The sequence below is a fragment of the Toxorhynchites rutilus genome, chromosome 2 (assembly GCF_029784135.1).
Source record: "Toxorhynchites rutilus septentrionalis strain SRP chromosome 2, ASM2978413v1, whole genome shotgun sequence".
Lineage (NCBI taxonomy): Eukaryota > Metazoa > Arthropoda > Insecta > Diptera > Culicidae > Toxorhynchites > Toxorhynchites rutilus.
Genome location: NC_073745.1, coordinates 271,355,199 through 271,382,272, shown reverse-complemented (window position 1 = coordinate 271,382,272; position 27,074 = coordinate 271,355,199). Strand labels below are relative to the sequence as shown.

At 39.5% G+C, this 27,074-nt stretch overlaps 2 protein-coding genes across 3 annotated transcripts in view; both read left to right on the top strand.

Annotated features, from left to right (window-relative positions):
* LOC129765233 (cold shock domain-containing protein E1) overlaps nt 1–14,527 on the top strand; it is a 33,523-nt gene extending 18,996 nt beyond the window's left edge. Inside the window, exons 4-13 of one of the 2 annotated variants that reach the window (XM_055765312.1) lie at nt 1,720–2,138; nt 2,198–2,589; nt 2,646–2,850; nt 2,913–3,356; nt 3,421–3,744; nt 3,815–4,132; nt 4,196–4,618; nt 4,675–4,851; nt 4,956–5,151; nt 12,457–14,527. In XM_055765312.1, coding sequence (XP_055621287.1) covers nt 1,720–2,138; nt 2,198–2,589; nt 2,646–2,850; nt 2,913–3,356; nt 3,421–3,744; nt 3,815–4,132; nt 4,196–4,618; nt 4,675–4,851; nt 4,956–5,151; nt 12,457–12,473 — 2,915 coding nt within the window. In that variant the 3' untranslated portion in view covers nt 12,474–14,527. Of the gene's footprint in view, nt 1–1,719; nt 2,139–2,197; nt 2,590–2,645; nt 2,851–2,909; nt 3,357–3,420; nt 3,745–3,814; nt 4,133–4,195; nt 4,619–4,674; nt 4,852–4,955; nt 5,152–12,456 lie in introns of both variants that reach the window. The other variant, XM_055765311.1, reaches the window with a different exon arrangement.
* An 8,676-nt stretch (nt 14,528–23,203) lies between these two features.
* Nucleotides 23,204–26,117, top strand: LOC129766888 (uncharacterized). Its single transcript, XM_055767488.1, has 2 exons — nt 23,204–26,038; nt 26,112–26,117. The coding sequence occupies exons 1-2, from the start codon at nt 23,204–23,206 to the stop codon at nt 26,115–26,117; spliced, it is 2,841 nt and encodes a 946-aa protein (XP_055623463.1).
* Nucleotides 26,118–27,074: the final 957 nt, after the last annotated feature.

Genomic DNA, 27,074 nt, shown 5'->3' with positions numbered 1-27,074 from the left:
TTGTTTAACTTACTTGCACCTATTTCGCGATGTTCATTGAGCGACTTTCCTACTAGATTTCAATCGAAAAAATAACAGGAAAGGATTATCAGCATGTTCGGACCTAGATTCAAGACACAGAGGCTCGAGCTCACGTTCGAATGCTTCCTTGTATTTTCCATGATTTAGCCAATTGATGGATTTTCTTCGTTTCCGATCAATTTTCTTATAACCATATTTCACTTCTCCGCAGAGAACTCAGGTACCCGGAAATCATATCTGAATGTTGGTTGATCGAAGCCTAAATGGGAGCACACTTCACAAAATCCGGCTATACAATCGCAATATGCAGTTTGCACTTGTTCTGATAAAACTTTTTGAATAATCAATCTGCTTCGATTGATATGGATCATAGCCATAACAGAAAATTCTATTTTTCTCCGCATATATGACTCTGACGCTAAAAGTAAATATTTTTATGTAAAGAGACATATATTCGCATGTTAGTAATATAGTGTAGCGCGTAATTTCTATAACTATTTCGCTAAAATAAATATTTAAACAAAGCTGAATTTTCTTGATCCATATAAATCCTGTGCATCTCTTCTGCCTGCCCAACAGATCACTAATACATATGCACGCTGCAAGCGCCCTATAGTTTTCGTATGATATCCTGTCGATTTGTAGTTGGTTCATTTCCACATAGGATTCCAGTTGAGTGATGAGACGTTCCAAAGTTAACTCTACGCCGTCGCGATTGAATTTGATAAAAGTACATGCGATAAATGATAGAATATACAGCTGGTCCAATTGATTGGACAGGTCTTCCTTCTCAGGATACCTAAAGATAATCTCTGTCGCATGCTTTGACACATGAGATTCTCGGATTTGCGCTTCGTGGAATGGTTGATAGTTCGTGTTTACATAATCACATCACTTACCTCAGTGAATCCTGATTCATACCTCTTCCCACTAACAATTATTTCTTCCTTGAGAAACGCTAAGGAACCACGCTATAGAGGCAATCCTTCTGGTCGTTATTGACTATTTAAAGCACGAATCACTGAAACTTGCACAATGAGAATGATTTGCTACTCCAACACCCATTCAGTGTGTTGTTTGTGCAATTTCGCTGGTTTAGGTCAATCACGGAGAGCAACTACGAAGTGTACAGCCTACCCAAATTCAAGCTCAAGCTAAAATTGTATTTATTTTTTAAAAAACTTTATTATTTTCGCTTCCCAAATGGTGCAACACGAAGTCAGTGTGCAGAACATGCAGAACATCGCAGACATGTTTCAGAAGTGAAATTAGAAATGGAAAATTCAATATAATCAAAACACCTCTAAAATAAAAAATAAAACTGCAGTGACCGCACCGATTTATTTTTCTCTTAATGCGGATCGATTTATCGACGTAAATTTTTCGTTCGCTTCGATTTTCGGTTGCACAGTATTCCTTCGATTTTTGTAAAAAAGTATTCGATCAATCGAACGGTTACCAGACATTGCTAGCCATGTCTAGTCCCAGATCTCAACGTGCAGGAAAATTTGTTAATGTCATACGTACTGGATGTTTTCTTTACTTTTTTCATAAATACCTTTTTGAAACTCCGGCGCGGATGATCACGTTTTGATTGTGTTATTGAGTCATAAGTCCAAGTCACGGGACCTGCTTTATCTATTGATTACAGACGCCGATTTCAGTCTCGAAAGTAATATTTATTTTTTCCTCCAAAAGCAGCCCCCTTTTTGGACTACGTCGATTACGGTCAGCGGGATATGTTCTTCAGCGGCCAGGGTAATCCGCCCTCGGCTGCAACCCGCCTGCCGATGACGCCGTCGAGTTCGTTTCCCCCAATCGGTACCTTCTCGCTTGAATCGGCCTCCATGTCGGCCAGTGCGACTCCTGCCGGCCAGAGCGCGGTCTTTGGAGGTGGCGATTCGATGAGCGTGCTGAACAACTCAAGCTCCGGTGGGACGATCGGTGTGTTCAGCTCGAACTCGATACTGAACAGTAGCGGCAGCAGTGGTGGTGGCAGTAACGGCGGAGGTAACTCTAGCAACAACAACAACTCGTATGGCGGAGGTCCTCCGAGTAGCAATGGTGTCGATGCTAATCAGGGCACTCGAGAGACGGGTATCATAGAGAAGTTGCTGGTGAGTGAATATTTTTTAAATTGTTGATTCACATAGCTTAACAGTTTTTTTTGTTCTAGCATTCGTATGGTTTCATCCAATGCTGCGAGCGTCAGGCTAGGCTGTTTTTCCATTTTTCTCAATTTGGGGGAACAATCGAACATCTTAAAATCGGTGACCCTGTTGAGTTCGAGATGACCTACGATCGTCGTACCGGCAAACCGATCGCGAGTCAAGTGACCAAGATAGCCCCGGAGGTGGTGCTCTCGGAGGAGCGTGTCACCGGTACCGTTACCACCGAGCTGAAAACCGAATTATCTTCGTCCGCTTCGAGTGACACCACTACGGGTCGTATTAGCTACGAAAATCGAGGCGAATGCTTCTTCCTACCTTATACCAAAGATGATGTTGAAGGGAACGTGAATTTGAGAGCTGGTGATAAAGTCAGCTTTCAGATCGCCACCAATCAAAGGTATCTATTGTGGTGTTTTGATGAAGGGAATTCAGCATTAAATTCTGCAATTTCAGGGGCAACTTGGGGGCATGCCACATTCGACTGGAAAATCCGGCTCATCCAGTCAAATACCGTGGAGTGGTTTGCTCGATGAAGGATACTTTCGGATTCATCGAGCGTGCCGATGTAGTAAAGGAGATTTTCTTCCATTTCTCTGAGACGGATAACATCGAATTGCGCCCGGGAGACGACGTCGAATTTATCATACAGACAAGAAATGTAAGCGACAGAATAGTAATGATACTTTCCTTTTTCAACATTCGTGTTTATGCTTCAAGCAGGGCAAAGAGGTTGCATGTAACATCGCCCGACTCGCGCCGGGCTCGGTTATTTTTGAAGACGTCAACTCCACAATCTACAAAGGGCAAGTGCTCAAATCACTTGATCGAAACAATGCGCTGCGCCAAGGCAACGATCCGCTACCCGGACGCATTAGATATAGGGCGGCTGATCATTCTGAAGTAGAAGTGCCATTCGGGGATAAGGACCAGAAGGGCGACTTTACCCTGCGCCACGGTGATTGGGTTCAGTTTTTGTTGGCAACCGATCGCCGCGATCAACTGCAACGAGCAACGTCAATTTCGCTGTTGGATGAAACCTTCCAGGTTTCCGGTGAGAAGCGCGAACAAGGTGTTGTTGCTTCACTCAAAGAGGGCTTTGGTTTTCTGCGTTGCGTTGAGCGCAACATAAGGCTTTTCTTCCACTTCACTGAGGTTTTGGATACGGTGCGTTGTTCAAAACAGTATCACCTAAGCGAGCACCTCATCAATCAATTACTGTTCCTTTCAGAGTCGCGAGATATGCATCGACGACGAGGTTGAGTTTACCGTCATACAAGATCCTGGTTCAAGTTTCGCAAATACACGCCAGAGTGCAATTCGCATCAAGCATTTGCCTCTCGGATCGGTTAAATTTGAGACCCTAATCGAGAGCAACGTCGAAGGCATTGTTTCGCGTGAGGCCCCCAAAAGCCCAATCAAATCTCAAGAGCGTACTGAAGGTGGCGTCATTTCCTACGGCCAAAGCCCGAACAAAAAGACTATAATGTATTTCTTGAAAGATTGTGATAAAGCACCACGTGTGGGTGATAAAATTAGATTCAATATCTGTCAGGTTAGTCAATAGGAATATGGTCGATTGTGGTTCACTACCTTAACATGGATGTTTTTTGCCTCCCAAACAGGTTAAACGTAACAAGGAGTTGATTGCTACTAACATTCAGGAAATTACTAACAATTCTAATCAACTGCAACAGCAAACGTCGATAAATGCCGGTGGCGATTCTCAGCAAATTCTTCAACAACAACAGCAACAGCAACAGTCTCAACAGATTCAGCTCACTTCGCTGCAAACACTTCAGCAGCAACCGCATTCTCCGAGTGCAGGTATGAACAATGGCAACCGCACTATGAACAACAACTCAAGCATCATGAAGGTTAGCTATGCGAACGGAAACATAAAATCAGGGAAGATTCACCACGGTTTCATCGCTGTTCTAAAGGTGGGTTAGATGATGCCACGAAAAATCTCTTGCTTTGACACTAATATAACTTATAATCTGCAGGAAAACTTTGGCTTCATCGAGACCATCGACCATGATCAGGAAGTATTTTTCCACTTTAGCAACTTTATCGGGAACACTAGTACCCTTGAGCTTGGCCAGGAGGTTGAGTACTCGCTGTCCTCTCGCAGTTCGGTCAACGCTGGCAATTGCATTCCGGCTGAAAATGTCAAGATTATACCGAAGGGCAGCATTCCGCAGCCGAAAGTGCTGCCATCGGTTTACAGTGGCGTTGTACTGCGTCCGCTGCGTTGCATCAACCCAGATCAGTTGGAGTATTGTGGGCTGGTACAGGTACGCAACGAAAATGGGGACGCGCAGTCGACGCACGAATTTGGAATCACAAGCCTGAAGAACAAGAGAGATTTGTTGCAGAAGGACGATGGTGTGACTTTTAAGATTGACGAACAGAACCGTGCTGTAGAGGTAAATTGTTTTTTTTTATTTAAATTCGTGGTATTTTATATGATATTTTTTCTAAGGTCACATCGATTCGTACTAAAAAACAAGCCAAAGTTGATTCCGTTAAAGGACTGTATGGATTTTTGGACTTTGAGGTTGAGGAGGGCAAGAAACTGTTCTTCCATATGTCCGAAGTTCAAGGAGGTGGCTCCCTGTATCCCGGTGATACGGTAGAGTTTTCCATCGTCACTAACCAGGCAAGTGTAGAGTTATCGAACCATTTTGTTTTCTTAAACTCAATAATTCATCCATTTCATTTTGAACCATACCATCTAATGTAAACTGTTTTCGTCACCAACAGCGTAACGGTAAAACGTCCGCTTGCAACATGATTAAGGTTTCCGACACGAATGGAATGCGAGCGGAGAGACTCCTATCGCGCATCAAGATCAACTCGGTTGACGACAGCGGGCCCCGTTTGATGGTGCTTCGTGCTCCGAAAGGGCCAGATGGTACAATAGGCTTCCATATTTCTGTCAGAGCTCCACGTTTAGTTGGTGAGTAGTCCATGAAACCCCATTAGATCAATCATGAAATTTTGGTATAGAATAGGGCGATTGATTTGAAGTGTTTCTGACCCAAAAACTTAGCTTAGATCATCCAGAAATGGAGCACTTAATTATGGCGATAGTGGTGCTTCCAGTGGTTAGACATACAATTTTTTAACAACATTCTTTTCTTGTAAACAGTACTGTTCGGACCACTTTTCTCAATTAAAAATGAACGAGTTTCCGAGATATATATCATGCAGGAGGAGAAAAGGGAAACAATTATACACCTCCAAAATCCATCAGCCTCGAAAGCTATCAAAACTTCTGGAATTCTGAAAAGCACATGAAACCACTTACGATTTCCCGCGATGTGCTAACCAAGCTTTGGAATAGAACCCTTGATAGTCAACTGCGGTTGAAGGTCGTTGGGAAAGTCAAGATTATCGCAGATATGAGTCATCATCAAAGCAATCAAAACGACGAACAGTAACGACGAGTAACGATATTTTCATCGTCTCCTAGCACAACATCTATAACTTTCAACACAAACGACTTCGTCATGTCATGGGAAAGATAAAAAAGGAAGTCTTTCTTTTTCAATTTGTATAATTTTGAGAAACTTCATAAACCCCACTTCTACCAAAATTAACTTTTTAGCAGGTTTTGAGTCCTTCAGGTACCTACATCGACTATCAAAGTTTCAGAAAAAGTTAGTTCTACGAATCCCCTTGAACCGGGGTTGAAACTTTTCGTTTGTTTGAGAAACCCCATAAGTCCATGTTTCTAGTTATCACCACGGGCAACGCTGCGATAGATATACTATTTCATTCATTGTTTACATCCGAGCCGTAAAAAGCATACGCTACTAAATTTAAACGGAATGTCTTCTGATTCGCATTGGGACCCGGGCATGACCATGAAATGTAAGCATGGTGTTCAGCGGAGAGTAGAATACAAAGCAGAGCGGATTGTCTCTGCAGATAGGTTTGTTTTGTTGAAAATACAAGCGAACAGGACTGATAATTGCAAAACTTGATCTATATCTAACGTCATTGGAGCTTGAGCTTGGGTAGACTGTACAATTCGTAGTTGCTCTCCGTGATTGACCTGAAGATCTATCTATATCTAACGTCATTGGAAGAGAAATATCTCGGATGGATTAGGTAACCCATTCAGAGGAAATACTTAGTGTTCCGACAATACTCTAACGATTAAAGAGGTAAATCATCTCCCGGGAACCCCAAGCTGAGAACTGTAATTGACTTTGTTCGACAACACATTTGGTCGTTTCCCGTAAAAGTATCCCACTACTGCACCGAGAAAGCACGAGAAAACAACTAATTCGTCGGAAAGCAGTTGCCGGAAAACCCCCAATGGCCAAAAAATCCACTCCTAGTTTTCGCAGTAAAATCCGTTTTCTCACTCGAGAGACATTAATAACATGGCGGAGGAAAAAATACGTAGTGCCAACAGCAGTACTTTTTGGCTTCAGAGATCGAAACCAATCAGTTTTTTGGCTTCGGAGATACTACATAATCAGATGAAAAAATTTCGATCTATATAAAGAAAATCGATGATATCAGGAAGTTGAAAGCCTGTATTCCGAATGTAGATTTTATAACACCGAAACCCGGGATGAACATGGCCAATAATACAATTCGAGTAACAAGGTTCATCATATGAATTGTTTTTGGACAATTTTTGGACCCTTTGAAAGTTTGATTGGAAATAAAATTTATTTCATTTCATGGAAACTTGAAAAAATTAAAAAAATATATTTCTGGCCTAAAATATTCTCTGGTATGTCTCCTTTACTGTAGTTTTTATCCCAGATTTATCTGATGCTCCGTACCGTAGCTACAAGACAATTAGTGGAACTAAATCTTTGCCTAGGAGCGCGGATCCAAAATTTAAAACGCGTTTTTCTCGAAACTAAGTTTTGCAAACTGGTGGGGGTTCTACCTCCGGAACGGTCCATCTGATTTTGATGAAATAGTTTTCCCAGATTCTCCACTTAATTTCCTGTCATCGTACGTGGGATTTTTTTTTAAGTTTTGGAAAATAAAATTTTGGTGAATGTTTTTGTCTCGATTTTTGAGGCAAAAACGCAATTCTTTTACAAAAAATGTCGCCATTTCGGCAAAATCTAAATAAATAGCGTAGATAATAAGCGCGTCGGTTTTCCGAGCCGAAGGTTGGGGGTTTGAATCCCGCCATGTCGTTGTGCTTGCCATACAATGCATGATTGGATACTCGAAAGGCATAGTTAGCCTCAATTCAGAACTGTGGAAGCGCCCCCTCCCTCTCTACCTCTCTCCTTCAATGCAGAGTATACCTTATAAACAATCTTATTCTTATTTGATATGATCATTATGAACATTGAAGGTGCATAAAATTGAATTGAATCACTTCAAACTGATAAATACACTACTGATTTCTCGTTTGTTTGAGAAACTCCCTAAGTCCACCAACTTTACAACGTTATTATTTTAGCTTAAATTGTCATATACATGAAAAAGTGATTCCACATGATATGCTTTGGGTGTGATAACCGAATCTGATATGTAATAACAAATATGAGGACCAGGGGTGGCATTGCGCATTTCGAAACGAGTAACTCGTTTCGAGAGAATTCGAACTCAAATCGAAATGGTTTTAGTATTATGTATATTTTTGAAGTTCATATTTTCGATGTACTAGATTTAGAGCAAAATTTGTCTCGCAGAGAAATGTGAAATTTTTGGGTTCGTAAACAAAGCTGGTCAAGACATGTCAAAATGGTCGAAACGAACAAAAATCACTCGTTTCGAAATGCGCAATGTCACCCCAGGTCAATGGTTCGCGACCAACAGCGCGAATGTTGAGCAAGTGTGAAAATAGATTCTCTTTTTTAACCCTATCCTTACCCCCCATCCAACTCCTTTCCTCCCATTCAAAATGCAATGTATGACACATCCACAACCAGCACAGTAATACGATGCACAGCATAACAGAAGCCGAACTTACACAAACAAATATGTGCATGCAAACCGATTCCTGCTAATATAACATCATTCCAAATCCAACTTTTCAATTTGTAGCATCGCGAAAAAAATCCACAAGTGTTGAAAAGTATTCCGGTGTTTAATTTTTCAAGTGTTAGAAGTTTCCGTGTATAATCCTAAGCTATCAACCCGAGGCCTCCTTCAGCCGAAGGATCCGTAGTTCCTCAATGGTGTGATCCACCATCAATATTTTGAGAAAAACAGTTTTTAGTCTTTTTCTCTCAAGCGATTTATGGGATTTCTCAAACAAACGATTCAATTGAAGCATGGATGAGGAAATACAACACAACACTACGAAATAAGCAGTAATGACTACCTGGTTCAAACCTTTCATCTGAACCCGTCGTCATTCAAACACTTTTCTGCATCTTCAAGTGCGACAGCACAAACGCAGTCAGCCATGTGTGAAACGATCACTACTACTAATGTGCTGCCTTGCGTAAAAATAATATTTAAGGTTCAAAATTCTTTTGACGTAGAACTGCGTCTTTCATTAGGGTGCCTAATCAAAAAACAGGTCACGTTTTTATCAAATAAAGTCAACTTTAATAATTATTTTTGTCGTGAACGGATTCTGGTGATTTACATACCAAACGAATCGGAATTTCCCTAAGATGTGTTTGATATGCTATACATTATAATCGCATAGTTTGTATATGGCTTAAATTGATGAAAATTGAAGCATTCCCATTCCCTCATACATTTGTTCTGTCCATTTGTGTGCTTTCCCGAACAGAGCTGTCAATTCGCGTTGACGGCGGAATGGTGTCGACATCTGGATACGACATTAGTTTGTATGAGGCCAACTATTCGCTATCAGATTAGTCGGCCCTAATGCAGTTTTAAATTGCTAAAATTTGGATGAATTTTTTTTTGCGTTATTAACCTACAAGAAGTACGTTGTTCTGACCCTAGTAAAAACTTTCTTGTATGAATTTTCAGATATTCTAACCAAAAGTTACCACTATAATATGAAATTATCTTTAAAAACAATTTTTGTACGATATTTTTTCACTACTTGCAAGAAAAAGTGATTTTTATTTACATAGAGCAATAATTTGATTTGGGAAAAATAATTTTCATTCATAATTTTAATTTTAAAAGTGTATTCATCTCTTCTGCAAACCCATATTGTCATGCCTACTCCCCCATTTCGTAATACGAAGCGTAATGGCGTCAACGCGGATAACGAGCAACTTATGACGAGCAACGAAGGGGAAATCGTAAGATGTAAAGCCTCCGTGAACAAAGGAAAAGAAGAAGAATGAAGGGGAATATTTGCCTAGAGTATAAACAGTGGATCTTGTTGAGGCAAACTTCATTCTTCGTGAGGACAGCGACTGAACAACACCGTTGCAATGGGAATGGAGGAGTAATATGAGGAAAGAGTAGAGTTTTCCAAAAAGTCTTTTTGAAGGCTAGAGGCGAATGAACTGAAGTAGGTCTCTTAAATTCAACAAGGAAAGGAAGGAAAGTCAAACTTTCAGTATTGTTCTAGATACGAAACAATGAACATCGCTTGTTCTTCCTTGCTTTGTTTTCGTTTCGGACTGAGCTGTGAACATTGGAGCTGGCATTGCAATCATTGCATGAAACTGACGACATTGCATTAATGTTTTGAGCTACACAATTGCGTGGGGAATCATCAAGCTAGGCTATCGTTAGCTCACCAAGAAAATAAATATTCTGGAATTTTGTCAGTGATTTGGTTTCGCATGACGGTAGGGAAACTCTTTTCACAAAGGATGACAGCTAAGCTAATCTAGACTGGCAATATTAACAAAAAAGGTTCTGTTGAGAAGAGCGCAAAACAGAGATAAGTGTATGTATATTTAGTTGCTTCAAGCCATATGTGGATATTTGTGTGCGCACGTGCGTGCTTCATAACCCGTACGTAAAAATAGTGCATCTTCGCTACGCTGAAACCCCATTTGTAATGATAAATATTAACAAGGAGGGGAGATAGCGGGAGGGAATTATTTACGCTAGAGTATTAGTTATGAATTTCTGCTGAGGCAAATATCCAGTCTTTTTCCAAGTAGTTAACATTGTTTGTTTTCTGTCATCATAAAGGCTTCGTTGGTGCCTTTGACATTGCATCAATGTATTGAACTGACGCTATGGTGAACCAGGTGTTAAGGTTGTGCACCAAAAATTATTTGGGGAATACCAAGTTATTCAATAAGTTATAATAAGTCATTAATTTATTTGGGTTCGCATGCAGATATAGTTTCTTTCAATTATATCACTGGTACCCAAACTTCCAGTATAATTTCGATGAAGTGAAAAAGAACTGTCCCACTCCTATCTTAAATCTTTCAAGAACCATCTCCAAATCTCACCGGAGTAATAACCGATCGATCCGTTTAAGAATGGCCAAAGCCATCTTCACCTAAGGGCTCGAATGAGCGTGCGCGTCCAGAGATAAACTCCTAAAAACTCTACCACCCAATTACAACACTGCACTGCACTGCGGATTATCTCTGGCCTGCTACCATCAATACCAGCACCTTCGGTATACGCTTAAGTAGCGGAACTTCCGTTTGAAATTTTCGTGGATGTCATAATCGGCGATAATCTACAGAACTGATAGCTCCCTCGCTATACCAGCGGTGGTGAGGAAACGAACCTGACTGTTCTAACGAAACAAATCTTGTACCAGGTGACACACTCCTACAGGGTTTTTCAATAAGAGCGCTACAAGTTTTTAAAAAAAAAAAAATCATGTGAAAGTACATTTGATGCCATTATGAATGGAACTCGATTCCTTTTGCATGGACACCTTGCTTGCCCAGACGCTGAACCCTATTCTCGACGGTTTTCAAGCATAAATCGGCCGATACTGCTGCAATTTCACGATCGATATTCGTACGAAGTTCATCAATCGTCGATGGCTTGTTGGCATAGACCATAGACTTTACGTAGCCCCACAGGAAATAGTCTAACGGCATCAATTAACACGATCGAGGCGGCCAATTGACTGGGCCACTTCGTGAGATAACACACTCACCAAACTTGGTTTTCAATAAATCGATTGTTAAATTCGCTGTGTGGCATGTGGCGCCGTCCATTTGAAACCACACATTGTCCAAGTCCATATCATTCTATTCGGCCAAAAATATTCGGTTATCATTGAGCGGTAGCGATTCCCATTCACAGTAACGTGCCGATCTTGATCACCACGGAAGAAGTACGGCCCAATGATGCCGCGGGACCATAAACCGCACCAAGCTGTATTTTTTCGGGATGCAATGGTGACTCATGGAGTACGTGTGGATTGCTGCCTGACCAATAACGCATATTTTGCTTCTTGACGAAGTCATTCAGCCAGAAATGAGCCTCATCGCTGAAGATGATTTTTCGATGGAAATCCGGATCATTTTCAAGTTGTTGCTCAGCCCAATTCACGAACATACGACACTTCTGGTGGTCAAGCGGTTTCAGTTCTTGCGTCAATTTGATCTTGTAAGGATGTAGGCCAAGATATTTTCGCAAAATTCGCCACAACGACGTCGCAGAGATGCCCAACGCTTGAAAACGACGTGTGAGAGACTGATTTGGGTCTGCCTCAATTGATGCGCTAGTGGCAGCAATATTCTCGACACTACGGACACTTCTTTGTCTCACTGGCACGGAAACATTTTGTACTGTGCCTGTGGATTCAAATTTTCCCACTAGACGCTCAGTTGTTGGTCTGGCAGGACGATTATGACGACTATAAATTGGACGTAGCGCTCTTAAAGTTGAGGCCATTGATTCCGAATTTAGGTAGCAAATTTGAATAAACGACTCGTTGTTGGATCGTATATCTTTCCAATATGAAATGACAAACCTTACAACAGATGTATACTTCACAGTTGGCCTGATTAACGAACAATAAAAAATACGTAAACGTAAAAGTACGTAAGAGGATCATCAATGCAGCGACTTTTAAGGTTAAGGTGGTTAAATCTTACCATCAACCTAGCCTATCGCATAAGCCGTTTGAAAAAAAAATCGGAATTATCCGCCACAGAATTATCTTCACTCGAACAGAATATTGAGAAATGAGGGATAAGTACTTGGATTTTGAAACCCGGCCTTTATTATTTTTTTTTGTTTAGCGAATTAAAAACTTTCCCGAACATCGACGTGTTTAGTACTAGGTCACGCTTTCTGGTGCAAATAAATCTCTGCTATAGTATTTATTGTGTGTGCATAAAACATAATATGACGATTTTCAATCCTAGAAGTTCTACATAATAATTTGCAAATGTCTCTCTTTCAGGAATCTGGTCGGAATAAACACCTTTACACTATTATTAAAGGATAATAACGCTATTTTTTGTTTTATTTTTCTAATGATTTATTATTTAAATTATTTAAACAATTTTTTTATCGCAAACATATTGTGACCGTAAAATTCGTAAGTGATTATTATTTATAAACAAAAGCTATACAAAGCAAGATAAAACAAATGAAATGGAACAATATACTGCATATAATATGGGAGAGAGAAAAGAAAACCCCCCGAAGGAATTATATTAGCAAAACAAACACAATAATAGTACCACAAGAAAATCATAGCAAAAGAAGTGAAACAAGCATATTATCCAAGAAACTACGACAGAAAAAAAATGTAGGAAAAATTGCAAATACTGGAATGTGGTCGAACATGAGAGCTAGTAAGTAACGGCTAATCACGAGGGTAACGTATAATCAAAATATGCGGAAATCATAAGACGACGCGTGTTTTGTAATCATGATTTTTTTGTCCTTTCACAAGGAAACTCAATTGTAAAACAAATGAGAAAAGGCCACGTTATTATATATGAACAAATAAGAACAAAAATGTGAACACAAAACCATTAACCACTGTTTAACCGTTTTTTAACGCAACGTCAGCAAATAAATATGTTATCGATATTGTTTCTAAAATATGGATAATGTTTAACTGTGAAACAGGAGGGAAAATTTACAAACATTCTTTTATATATTGTTTTATGCGTGAAACACTCGTGCGTTTTCATACTGTTGTTCTTATTCTTATCCAATTCAGCTGTATCAGTTAGAGTTTGTTTCCCTTCGTGCTGGCGGTCTATTTGAACCGCATAAAAAGGAAGGAACGGTCAAATAACAACATAAATAGAGTAATATATTAACGCAAACAACCATTAAGGCATGAATCTAATTCATTGTTCTACGAATCGCTAAATGTAACACAAAACAAGTAAAGAATACCAAAATCATTTTTTCTTTCAAATTTGTAATCTTCAGACTGTTATTGCCCACTTTTCAATGTGTCCTGTCATTAGAATTTACCCTAAAAACATCATATATATATATTGAGAGCCTCTGCGCTTCAATGTATATTTACGTTTTGTTGTTTTATTAATAGTGCTCTTCGCGGGTCAGTTCTTGAATACTTCGCGTTATTTTCCTAGTGAAGACAGAAGGCCGAAACACGGCAAGAGTAGTGGATGAAGTTTTTGTTTTAACAATGCTCCAAAATGTAACTATATTTTATTGCATTGTGTGCAACAAAGGCAACGTTTTTGCACTGTGCAAACAGAAACCTCGCCTAAGAAAGAAGAAAATCACATTCTGCTAAACTAGGCGAAAAAAAACGTAACACACAATACATATATACATGAAGTTATTGCTTGAACCGTAAACGTACTATTATAAGTGTGATTGAAGTGAAACTATTTTAGGGATTCTACTTACAAGTAACAAGTAGCAGGAACGCGGCAAATTGAAGAGACATGGGAAGGAATAGGTAATGGAGGGAGGCAAACGGAGAACATCTAGAAATGCTCCCCGTTTTATTAATCATTAACTTGATCTAGTCTTCGTAACAAAAGCAAGCAAACGAGAGAGATGACGAGAGTATAAGAGAGAGTAAAACAAGCAACGGTAAATAAGAGAAACAAAACATTACAAACATAATTAGACCCTTCACAGCTATTAATGAGCGAAGAAACAGAACATTCACGTCAAGTACACACAATAAACCGTTTTTTTCTTTCTAGACCCTAGAAACACTGGGTACTCCAGTTTTTTCAAACGCATACTACGCTGATAATCAGTCACGAAAAACAGCAGTAAACAAACAACAAATGATCACATACACACAAACATGGAATATAAAACAAAGAAAAAAAAACTTCAAGAGACTACGGGATCAAAAAGTGCATGTGAAAGCCATTGAGTGTTAACTTTTTCACAAACACAAACAAAAAAAAAGAAAGTAAAAACCTTTTTAAAATGTAACGAAACGCTTCTGATTTTTGTCCCGTATATTCAAAAAACAAATGGAAATAAAAAGCCAGAATACACACAGAAACAGCAAGGAGAAACAATAAAAAAAAGATGAAAAACAATTGAAAAAAACAAGAAAAATATAAAAAAGAAGAAAAAAATCACATCAATAAACAATGTAATTTAAAACGAAAATCTCTAATGTAACCAAGTAAAAGATAAATGAAACTGTAAGGCTAACTACGCAAACAAAAACTATAATTCAGACAACATTGTGAAAGCAAGGAAAGGAACAAAGAAAAAAAAACGAAATAAAAAGCAAAAAAGAGATCTAAAAAATGCAACTATTGAAGCAAATGTGTTTCGAAGGTCTAATGTGCGCGAACAGTCCGAAAGCCAGTTTGCTCCAGATTGAGAACTTACGCTACGGCCATGAATGTGAAAGCAATTTGAGGCAATGAGGCAATTTGTGGTTCTCATGAACGAGTAGTTAGTTGCGCTAGTTTTTTTTTATTACCATTCATGGAAGGAAATTGTTCAAATTGTTCCTCAAACCAAACCTCTCAGCAACTTGGAGTTCATTTCGTCTTCGACAGTCCGAAGCATTCGGAGGTAAGACTGTTCACATCTATTATATCGTTGAAGTAATACCGTTATCGGTTTCGTGGCAGGTGAAGTAATTATTTCATCCTAACTGTGTGATTGGTTGTTTAATTCGAACTCCGATTTAATAATAAAATGGCACAGAAAGGGTCTCACAATTAAGGAATCGCCTAACACTAAACCTACCATGGGGGGTCAAATGACCCATTTTAAGCTTTTAGTCAAAATTTTCTTGCAAATTATATTGTCACAACATAATTTGACTACACTACTTTTCTTGAAACATACATCGAATGTATTTTTCAGTGTTTACTCCTCTTGTTATTTTCTTTTACTGAGAAATATATGTAATCTGTCCTAACTACCGCAACGGGTCATTTGACCCTTGCAAACCTTCATATGATATCAGAAAGATCTGTATGTGTGGTTGTGATACAGAAGCATTGCATTACACATTTTTGATATTGCTTTATATATTTTGTTGTATTTGTGAATGAATGAATGTATGATTAGAATAATTGTATTGCTGACTATCCAAGCGAGCTAACAGTAACCATTCCAAGCTACAGTGTCATTTTGCGTGCCAAAAAAATTGTAATTTCATTATTTTGCTAATAATTGTTAACCTAAAAATGTCGAAATATACAGAAGAAATATGGTATGTCACGTTTCTTAACAAAACTATGTAAATCTAGTGATTGTTCACTAACTATCCATATTCATCGATATAATCACCCAACCCCGCTGTTTCCGCTTCCGCTCAACCGGCCTCGTCTTCTTCTTCTTTTTCGTGTCCCCTCCCCGTGTCAAAGTTTGTCCAGAGGATTCAGATCACGAATGATATGGCAATATGATCCTCCGTGATCGAAGTTTCAAAAGTTTGACCGAATGCGTTGATGTGGTTGATCGAAAAAACGCAAACGATATTGTGGTCGATCAGAGGTTTACTCTAGAATTTCGTGTCTACGTACCTTCCCATGACGTAGAAATCTCGAGGGTGATAACTGAAGCGTATCTGACGTGTAAATGAAGGAGTTCGCTGTTGAGTCCCCTCGCTTTGATGAGGGTAACAATCTTAGACTGCCGGAAACTCATAAAAGTTTTCCAGGAAGAAGGAAAAGAATTACGCCGTTCGATTCTTCTCGAGTCACTCTTGCTCGGCCTTCCTTGACTACGTCATGGTAGAGAAATTGAGGCTACTGGTGTGACTCTTCGTGCCAAATCCCATGACTTGCCAAAATGCCAAAAGTCAAAATATGATGGTCTCACAGCAGATTATTGCGCCAACAAGGAGCACTGTGCCACTTGCGGAGAACAACATGTGGGCGAACCCTGCAGTGTGACTGAGCAAAAGTGTCCATATTGCGGGGGAACCCCACACATGCTCTCCGGATGTGAAACTCACAAGAGTCGCTGGGATAAACAGAAGCGCTCTTTGAAAGAGTGCCCCAGCACTCAAGGGGGCATCAAAAATGCCATATGTTCCTGTTTCAACGTCAATTACAACTTCCTAATTCTTCAATGTTTCCAACACCATTAGAACAATTGTTATCGCAATGCTTCCTATAGTGAAGACACATTTGCAACAATTGATGTAAACTTGGCCCCTCCTTGCAATGGTTATCTCTGTCTGATGTCTGATTTAAATAGAGAGGTCGGAGTTATCACTGTTTTACAAAGGGATTGTCATACTCTTATTTCTAAATTGGATACGTTAAAATTTTTGATTTATTCATGATTAATTATGATGTTTTTGTTCTGTCCGATCTTGGCTTTCTTCACTAAATGATCTCTCTTTCCAAAATTTAAATATTATATGCTTGGATCATGATACGGAGGGTTGCTACTGGGAATCAATAAGTGCCACTCATTTTTTAGAATTGGTCGGTGTTAAGTCAGAGGGGACCAAGTCGCAAAATTGAAAATTTCAAGTTATTGATTACATTTGATTAAGCATTATGTATGTAGCTTACATTTATCCACATTTATCAGATTTGCAAAATCACGCATACAGCAGGAATAACGGATCGAAATTGTTATGATTGAACGACGAAAATCCCTCATAGTATGCAGTCAGAGCGGACCATGTACTATTTACCATGGCGAAATGGCACTATATCATGTGCAGACAGAGTGGACCATGTGACAATCATTTGTATGTTAACAAATATTCAAGCGCCGAATTCAATCCAACAAAACATTTTCTTGAAGCTAATAGGTACCTTGTCGAAATGTGCTTGAACCCGTTAGTGTTAAATGTTCACATTCGGAGTATATTAAAAAATAATTTGGTCCACTCCGACTGAACGGATTAGTGAAAAATTGTGGTCTTCAGTGTGAATGATCGCAAATGTTCTATTCCAGAGTGCGATTTAGGCTGTGACGATGACAATGAATTCAAATTTGACGATTCTATTGACGAATACTGCCTAAGATGATTGAAAATGGGAAGTTTATGCTTAATAATATGCCGTGCAATCATATTCATGCCAACAGTAGATGGCAGAGACTATTATGTTGAATGCAAACAAATGTTTATGCAGTTTCAAATTCACAATCTTTCTCGCTCTAATTTTCATAGCAGAATGGCACACTTTGACTCACAATTGTCAATTGATTGAGAAATATTTCGAAATTGTTCAGTCATAGTGAACCAACTTTAAAAAAAAGCTTTAGTTGGTTCAGTTTGGTTCAGGCTACCGTCAGATTGCAAGTGGAATGTTATTCAGGACCCCAACAGTAGTGATCACTTGCTAATCACAATATCTATCCTCAGTGGGTGGAGTTCTTCTGAATCCATAAACAGGCATATGACCTCACAAGACACATTAATCGTCAACGGTTTGTCAAGGGAGACCGCTATGAGCACTCTTTGGAATACGGCTAGGAGAATGCGTGGCTGGAACCATACAAATGAAAGTTGAGGAATACTCTGACCGTTGGATTTGATTTTCAAATTTGCAAGGAAAGTTTGCCCCGATTTCATCCCTGCACAACACATCGTACACGATATATTGCTTCAAAGCGATTATGAGAATTTTTCGATGGTGGAATTCTCAATTGCACTTCTCTCATGTAACAATTCAGCTCCGGGGTCGGACAAGATTAAATTCAACTTGTTGAAGAATCTTCCCGACTTGGCAAAACAGCGTTTGCTGAACTTGTTCAACAAGTTTCTGGAGCTGAATATTGTCCCGCATGACTGGAGACAAGTGAGAGTGATAGCCATACGAAAACCCAACAAGCCGGCTTGCGATCACAACTCGTATAGGCCGATTGCACTGTTATCCTGTATTCGTAAATTGTTAGAGAAAATGATTCTACTTCGTTTGGACAAGTGGGTCGAAACGAACAATTTGCTGTCAAATACGCAGTTTGGCTTCCGCCGAGGTAAAGGGACGAATGATTGTCTCGCGCTGCTATCTTCTGAAATTCAAATCGCATTTGCTCGCAAAGAACAAATGGCTTCCGTTTTCCTCGATATCAAAGGGGCATTTGATTCAGTTTCCATGGAAATTCTCTCAGAGAAACTTCATAATCGTGGATTTTCACCAATTCTGAATAATTTCCTGTACAATTTATTGTCAGAAAAGCACATGATTTTCATCTCATCTCGAAATCTTCTCGTTACAGTTTTATGGGCCTACCGCAAGGCTCCTGCCTAAGCCCCCTCTTGTACAGTTTTTACGTCAATGATATGGATGATTGTCTAACTAGAGACTGCACGCTGAGACAACTTGCAGACGATGGAGTTATTTCCATCACGGGTACTACTCCCGTCGTTCTGAAAAAGTCGTTGCAAGATACTCTGAACAATCTGTTCACGTGGGGGCCCTCAAGCTGGGTATCGAATTCTCTACGGAGAAAACTGAAATGGTCGTTTTTTCTAGGAAGCACGAACCCGCACAATTCCAGATTCAACTATCCGGCAAAACGATCCAACACTCTATGTTTTTCAAATACCTGGGTGTATATTTTGATTCTAAATGTACCTGGGGGAGACACATTGCGTATTTGAAACAGAAATGCCAGCAAAGAATCAATTTTCTCCAAACAATAACCGGAACATGGTGGAGCGCCCATCCTGGAGACCTCATTCAGTTGTACAAAACAACGATATTATCAGTGTTAAAATATGGCAGTTTTTGCTTCCGATCAGCTGCCAGGATTCATATTCTCAAACTGGAGAGAATACAATATCGCTGCTTGCGTATAGCCTTGGGGTGTTTGCATTCGACACATACGATGTGTCTCGAAGTCTTGGCAGGAGTACCCCCGCTTACTCTTCGGTTCACAGAATTATCCTACAGATTTCTCATCCGTTGCAAGATCATGAATCCATTGGTGATTGATAACTCCGAAAATCTACTCCAACTGACTCCTCAGTCAAGCTTTATGTCTTTATACCATGAGTACCTTACCCACGACGTGCACCCTTCACCAGGCCTCTCCAACCAAGTTTGCTTCCCATACTTTTGCAATTCCTCTGTCATTTTTGATCTGTCCATGCGACAAAAAACCCATAGAATCCCAGATCATCTACGCCCCGATTCTATTCCGCCGATATTTTCGGCAGAATATGGGAAAGTTAGATCTGATAAAATGTTCTTTATTGACGGTTCATTCATAAACGGGTCCACTGGCTTCGGCATCTTCAATGAAAATTCTAGTGCCTCTTTCAAACTCAAAGATCCTTGTTCCGTGTATGTCGCTGAACTGGGTGCGATATACTACTCACTAGGGATCATTGAAACATTACCTATCGACCATTATTTTATTTTTTCAGACAGTCTCAGCTCAATAGAGGCAATCCGCTCAATGAAAGTTGATAAACGGTCATCTTATTTCCTAACAAGAATAAGACATCTATTGAGTGTTTTGGTCGAAAAATTATTCAAGATTACCTTAGCATGGGTTCCCTCTCATTGCTCTATTCCGGGGAATGAGAAAGCGGACTCGCTAGCTAAGGTGGGTGCATCAGAAGGCACACTTTTTGAAAGGCAAATTGCTTATAATGAATTTTTCCACATTGCTCGTCAGCACACGCTCGTAAGTTGGCAGCGCATGTGGAGTGAAGATGAGTTCGGTCGTTGGTTACACACGATTATCCCTAAGGTCTCGAAATTATGTTTCTGTAAGTTATGGTTCAAGGGGTTGAATGTAGGTCGTGATTTCATTCGCGTGATATCTCGGCTTATGTCCAATCACTACAACCTAAACGCGCATCTCTATCGCATTGGGCTCGCAGCAAACAATCTTTGTGATTGTGGCGATGGCTACCACGACATCGAGCATGTTGTCTGGTCGTGTATCCGGTTCCATGCTGCTCGCTCTCAGCTCTCTAGAGCACTGAGAGCACAAGGCAGAAAATCGGATATCCCCGTCCGGGATATCTTAGATAGCCGTGATCCTGATCTTCTGCTTCATCTATATCTGTTCCTCAGAAACGCCGAATTAACGTTTGATGATGTTTCCTTCGTTGTGTCCCTGTTTCATATCCCTCCTATCCGATCTATAAACTTTTACTTAGTCGCGGCAATACATACACACACTCTTTACAGATACACGGGCCAAAGGTTGTGCAGTCCACTGATCATTCAACAAGAGCCAAAGGTTGTACCGCTCATGACAACTCTACACGAGCTGAAACTCAACCCAAACTGTATGTTTTGAAATCATTGAGCACTATAAGAAAAATTAAATATGCTGCTGAAAGTAGAATTGTTTTAATGTTTAAACAAATTGATGGTAGATATTCTATATTTACTTGAAAATAAAATACAGCAAGCTAGAAACGACAAATTTAGGGTTAACGGCTGTGGTGGTTGATAGTATCTGCGTCGTTTAAGTTCAGCGATTCTTGTCTTAATGTCAAAGTTTGCGCAATGGATAATTTCAAAGAACAATTTTTCAATTACCTGAAGACTTATGATTTGACCGTTGACCAGGAATATAATTGCAATAAAATTGCCTTATTTTTCAAAATGATTACCAGATAAACGTTTACTCATTTGGAGGAAAAAGGCGTCACATGAATCAAAGCTTACAAAAATCAGATGATTCTCATGTTAAAATGTTTCTGGTACTCATAAATATCCATTGACGATAATTGGAAAATCGAAGAACCCTCGATGTTTGAAAGCAGAAACCATTTTCTTGCATGCTTCTAAAATTAGTTGCGAACATTTTTTTTGAGCGTGATATACCGTTCTGAATCATATTTCGGACAACATCATATTTCGGACACTTTGTTCTAATATCTTGAAATGCTTAATGCACTGATGATATAACTATAAAATTAATATCACAATTGCTTCTCTAAAGTAATCCCTTGGTTTCACTATCATTTCACATGAGAACTACGTTTGAATTATAACATAATTGGCAGAAATCTTACAACACTACTCATCATCGTTTGTGTTTGACGTTTCCTCAGCGTGAGCACGTAGAATTTACCCGGTCATAAATATTTAAATTTCTCCCGTGTGTCATCAGTTCTCATCATCGTTAACAGTTTACTGTGATTGCTTGGTAAGTGTTTCGCAGTTGACTATGAAAAATAATCAACTGTAATATAATGTTCGTCCAAAAAATTACAAAATAAAGTGTCCGAAATTTGAATTCAATCTGTCCGAAATTTGATTTACTGACCGAAGTTTGATGCTTATTCGCTTCATTTGAAAAGCATTTTATTCGATGATTTTTTTTATGTTTTCAATCAAATAGGTACCAAAGTAGAAAGCTTAAAAGCATATTGAACTAATTTATTAAAAATTCCAACCAAATAATACCTGTGCATAAAGTTTAGATCTGTTTCCTGCATCATATGTCTTAAGCGTCCGAAATAAGATTCATAACGGTAATTGTAAGAAATCGAAAGAATTTAGCAATTTAATTTCAATATCGTAAACGATCGAAAGAAGGACAGAAGAAAAAACACTATACGATAAGAGCGAACCGTGTGTAAGATCCTAAAATAACAATCCTATCGGGAGCGGGTGCAATAAAACCTGGTGCAATAAAACCTAGTAGAAAGGAAAGGAACCGAAAACAATCGCACACATTTCTTATCGCGTTAGGCTCCGTTGCTCTTAGAATGCAGTTATGGATATCGTATGTTTTGAAATACAGATAGCGATAGGTAAAGGACTTGTATGAAAAGAAGCAAGGACGTTTATAGTCTTCTCTTTCTTTCGCACGTTAGACTTAAATTTAGGGTAGATTTAGGATAAACTAAAATTGTATAAAAACCCAAGGTTCTCTGAATAAAGTAAGTAGTCTTTGGAATCGTGTCTTACGATTAAGTAGTCCGAAACCACCTCCATTGAATCGACTGACGAGAGTTCTTCAGATTCAAGTCTTCCAACGTTCGCAGCAATAGTTGCATAATTTGCGCTCGGAGTTCGTGAAGATCTTGTACTCGTTGATCCTCCCGCTTAGTTGATGTTCGATATTTTGATCAGCTCCCGTTCGTTGCTCGTTCCGTACGGAATTAGTGCGAAGGCAGTCAGTTCAATTTATTGAAAGGAATAAGTCTGATTAGCTTCCGTTCGTGGCTCGTTCCGTAGGGAATTAGTGCGAAGGCAGACAATTCAGTTTATTCCAGGAATAGGTTATTTCTCGTGACGCTTTTCTTCTACTTCAACTTTGTAAATTGCCAATCCAGACTCAGAAAGGTTGATTCCTTCGCTCAACCGAGTTTGCGTATTGGGCAACTTTTACATTTGGTGGCTCCAGAGAGGAGGAGCCTTTCATTACCAACGAACTCATAAGTGCGTGCTCATCGCCATAAGAATGAGCAAAGGGCCAGTTGGATAGAGAACCCAACAGGATTAAAAGCTTAATAGAAGCTTATGCGCGTGCTCAACGCCATAAGAGTGAGCAAGTTGGATAAACAAATCCAACAGGACTAAAAGTTTAAAAGGCCTTGTGAAAGTGCAAATCACCTTGAAGTGAATAAGTTGGATAAAGAATTCCAACAGGACTAAAAGTTTAAAAAGCTTTCTGAAAGTGTGCTAACCTGAAAGCGAGAAAATAAATCTCTCAAGCTTAAGAAAGCTTAAAAAGGCTCAACGCCTTGAGAAGTGAGCAAAGTGTAATTACAAACAACTGGAAACGGATCCTGAAAATTATACATTATTTCAACGGCTGAGTATCTTGAAAGCAACACCATGATACGTTTCGTGGAAAATCAAAACGGAAATTGCCGTTTGTGCTCGGAACCAGACCATAAACAGGATATGGTTGAATGCGACGATTGTGACCGATGGTTCCACATCGGTTGTGTTAACTTAACGGTCGCGCCGACAGCGGAAGAAAAATGGATCTGCCCGAAATGCGTGCAGATCCAACAAAGATTAGCATCATTGGAAATATCTGCTCGGAAGAAAGATGAGCAGATAAAACAACAACTGGATGCAATGGACAAATTAATGGCGACTATGAAAGGCCAATGCTCAACGTCATCCTCGGGCCAAGTAACAAATCAGCCCACGGATCGATCATTTACCCAAACAGTGAGTATGTCTAGTGACTGGACTATATATTTAAAGAGGCAATCATTGACGACCCTACCCAGATTTTCTGGCGCATCAAAGGATTGGCCAAAATTTAAGAAAACATTCCATGATACAACGGCAGAGGGAGGTTTCTCAAATTTAGAGAACCTCAACCGCCTGGAACAAGTTCTGAAAGGGGACGCGTATAAAACCGTCCAACAATTGATGATTAACTCAGAGAATGTTCCGAAAATAATCGAAAAGCTGGAAGAATGCTTTGGAAGGAAGGATCTTGTATATAAAGAACTTCTGAACGACCTGAGACGTATCAAAAAGGACAGCCGAACCGTAGTTCCGGATATATCAGACGCACTAGATAACATGGTGGTGAATATGGAGGCGCTGGGCCAAAAGGAATATCTACGTGATCATCGTTTAATAGAAGAAATCATAGAGAAGCTGCCATACACGATACAAGTGAAATGGGTTGAAGTGATCCAAAGCAACACTTCGATCCCAACACTCAACGATTTGAATAAGTGGTTATTGCCACATTCAAGAATAGCCCGTATGATGCAAAAGTCTAATAACAGTGTGTCGACTACGGAAAGGAAACCTCGAGTTAATGTTCATCAAACTATGAAATGTGCACTTTGTTCAGCCAGTCATAGGCTATTCCAATGTAAGAATTTCAAACAAATGAAAACATTGGAACGTAGAGAGTTTTTGGCTAAAAAAGGAATTTGTTTCAAGTGCCTAAACTCCAATGACCACATTATGAGAAATTGTAGCATGAAAGGAATATGTGGAATCGATGGGTGCAACAAGGAGCACAATCGCTTACTTCATCAAAGATCGGAGTATAAAAGAAATCAGGATACGGCTGCTGACGTACGACGAGGTCCCGAAGAAACCACGAATATTCATCGACAACGCAAGGAACACCTTTACTATCAAATAGTTCCTATAACAGTCCAAAACGGCGAAAGAATGATAGACACCTACGCCTTCCTGGACACAGGATCATCAGTAACACTATTGGACGAGAGAATGGCTAACATGTTAGAGTTGGAAGGAAAAGTTGACCCGCTTACATTAAAATGGACACAGGATTGTTTAAAATCCTGCTCAAGCAAGAGGGTAAAATTCTGGATAAAGGGCATAGGAAAACCAGTGATGGCCCGGACTATGCATGATCTAAATCTTCCTATCCAAACAGTTGACATGGAACAAATTGCCAAGAATTATCCCTACTTGAAGGACATTCCGCTTCAAGATTATAAGGAAGCTCAGCCTACATTGTTAATTGGATTGGACAACAGCGAATTACTGAGTGCCATCAAAACGGTAAAAGGAAATGGTCCTATGGCAGTAAAAACGCGACTCGGATGGGTGATATACGGAAAGGAGTATAACATAAACCGTCAAGATTATACAATGGTCATCCAGGAAGAACAGGAGATGAGCAAAATGATGCAGCGATACTTCTCAATCGACGATTTTGGAGTGAAATTAGTGGAAAAACTGCCAAGATCACCAGAGGAAGAAAGAGCACAACAGATTCTCGACAACACCATCAAGCTAAAAGACAACCGTTACGAGGTCGGTCTGCTATGGAAAACCAAAGATGTACAATTTCCGGACAGCTATCATACAGCCTTACGGAGATTGGTGATTATGGAGAATAAATTGAAACAAGATGAAAAATTGAAGGATTGGGCTATCAATACCTTCGCTGATTATGTGAAAAAGGGATATGCTAGAAAACTAGCACATTCAGAGCTAATTAACGCGGTTCCGAGAACATACTATCTCCCGCATTTTATAGTTCACAACCAGAATAAAATACCTCCAAAACCAAGATTGGTATTTGATGCAGCTTCAAAAATAAATGGCGTATCGTTTAACTCTAATCTTTTGTCTGGACCTGATGCTACTACATCACTCGTTGGAGTATTGCTGCGATTCAGAGAGGGACGTATTGCAGTTTGTGGAGATATTCAAGAGATGTTCCACCAAGTCAAAATAAAACCGGAGGATCAGCATGCTCAACGATTTTTATGGCGAGATTGTGAAAACAATCGAGAACCTGATGTATACATTATGGAGGTAATGATTTTTGGATCGACATGTTCACCATCATGCGCGCAAGCAGTGAAAAATAAAAACGCTGCAGCATTTATGGAATCGAAACCGAAAGCAGCCCTGGCAATTGAAAAACAACACTATGTGGATGACTATCTGGATAGTTTTACAAACATTCGAGAGGCAACCGCTATTACCAAAGACGTCATCGATATACACCAACATGGCGGATTCTTCATTCGAAACTTTATATCGAACAGTAAGGAATTACTGAGCAATTTATCCAGCGATCGGATCCAATCTACCGACATTAAGGTAATAGAGGATAAGGATTCATGTGCTGAAAAAGTTCTTGGTGTCTATTGGAACACGAAACTGGATTTGATCGGGTATCGATTATCGTTGAAGAAGCTGAGCAATGAAGTAAGACAAACGCTACGATTACCCACGAAAAGAGAGGTGTTAGCATTTGTTATGAGTTTGTATGATCCATTAGGATTGATATCAAATTATACGACAATGGGAAAGATTTTGCTTCAAGAGCTGCACAAAGACGAGTTAGACTGGGATGATGAAGTACCCAAACATTTGAGCAAACAGTGGCAAAATTGGCTTGCGAAAATTCAACAAGCCTCTAACGTAAAAATACCCAGGTGTATAATACCGGATGGAGCAGGAAAATTGGAGCTACATACATTCGTAGATGCATCTGAACGAGCATACGCTGCAGTTATATACTTACGTTGTATTGCAAACGGCTCGGTTTATATACGATTATTGGCAGCAAAGGCAAAAGTCGGACCTATTCATCAGTTGTCTATTCCAAAAATGGAACTACAAGCAGCCTTACTAGGAACCAGATTGACAAATACCATTCAGAACGAGCAACGAATTAAAATAGATAGTATTACCTACTGGACAGACTCGGAAAATGTTTTGTCATGGTTACAACCGAAGAATAGAAGATATAAAATATTCGTCACTCATCGAGTTGCTGAGGTTTTAGATACAACCAATATACAGCAATGGCGTTATATACCGTCTGAATTAAATCCCGCCGACGAAGCTACAAAAGATTTCAAAGGGCAATCTATATGGACAAAAGGACCTCAATTCCTTAAGAAGCCAGTGATCGAATATCCTAACAGGAAGATTAAGGAGTCAACGGAAGAGTTGAGACAAGTAGTGGGATTGCACCAAACAAGTTCTATATTCATCGGAATCAAACGATACTCCAGTTGGAATGTGTTGATACACCATGTATGTGTTGTGAAAAAATATGTTGATTGGCTGCAATACAAGAAAAACCAACGATTGAATATACAATCTAATTTTAATCGCAATATAACATATGAGGATCGAAAAATTGCAGAAAGAGTTGTGTTTCGTAAAATACAAATGACACATTTCGCTAAGGAAATTCATGACATTGAATTAAACGGTTATGTTGATATTAGAA

What these genes read in the sequence shown, in the direction of transcription:
- LOC129766888 (XM_055767488.1), top strand. Translation starts at nt 23,204, where the DNA reads ATGATACGTTTCGTGGAAAATCAAAACGGAAATTGCCGTTTGTGCTCG.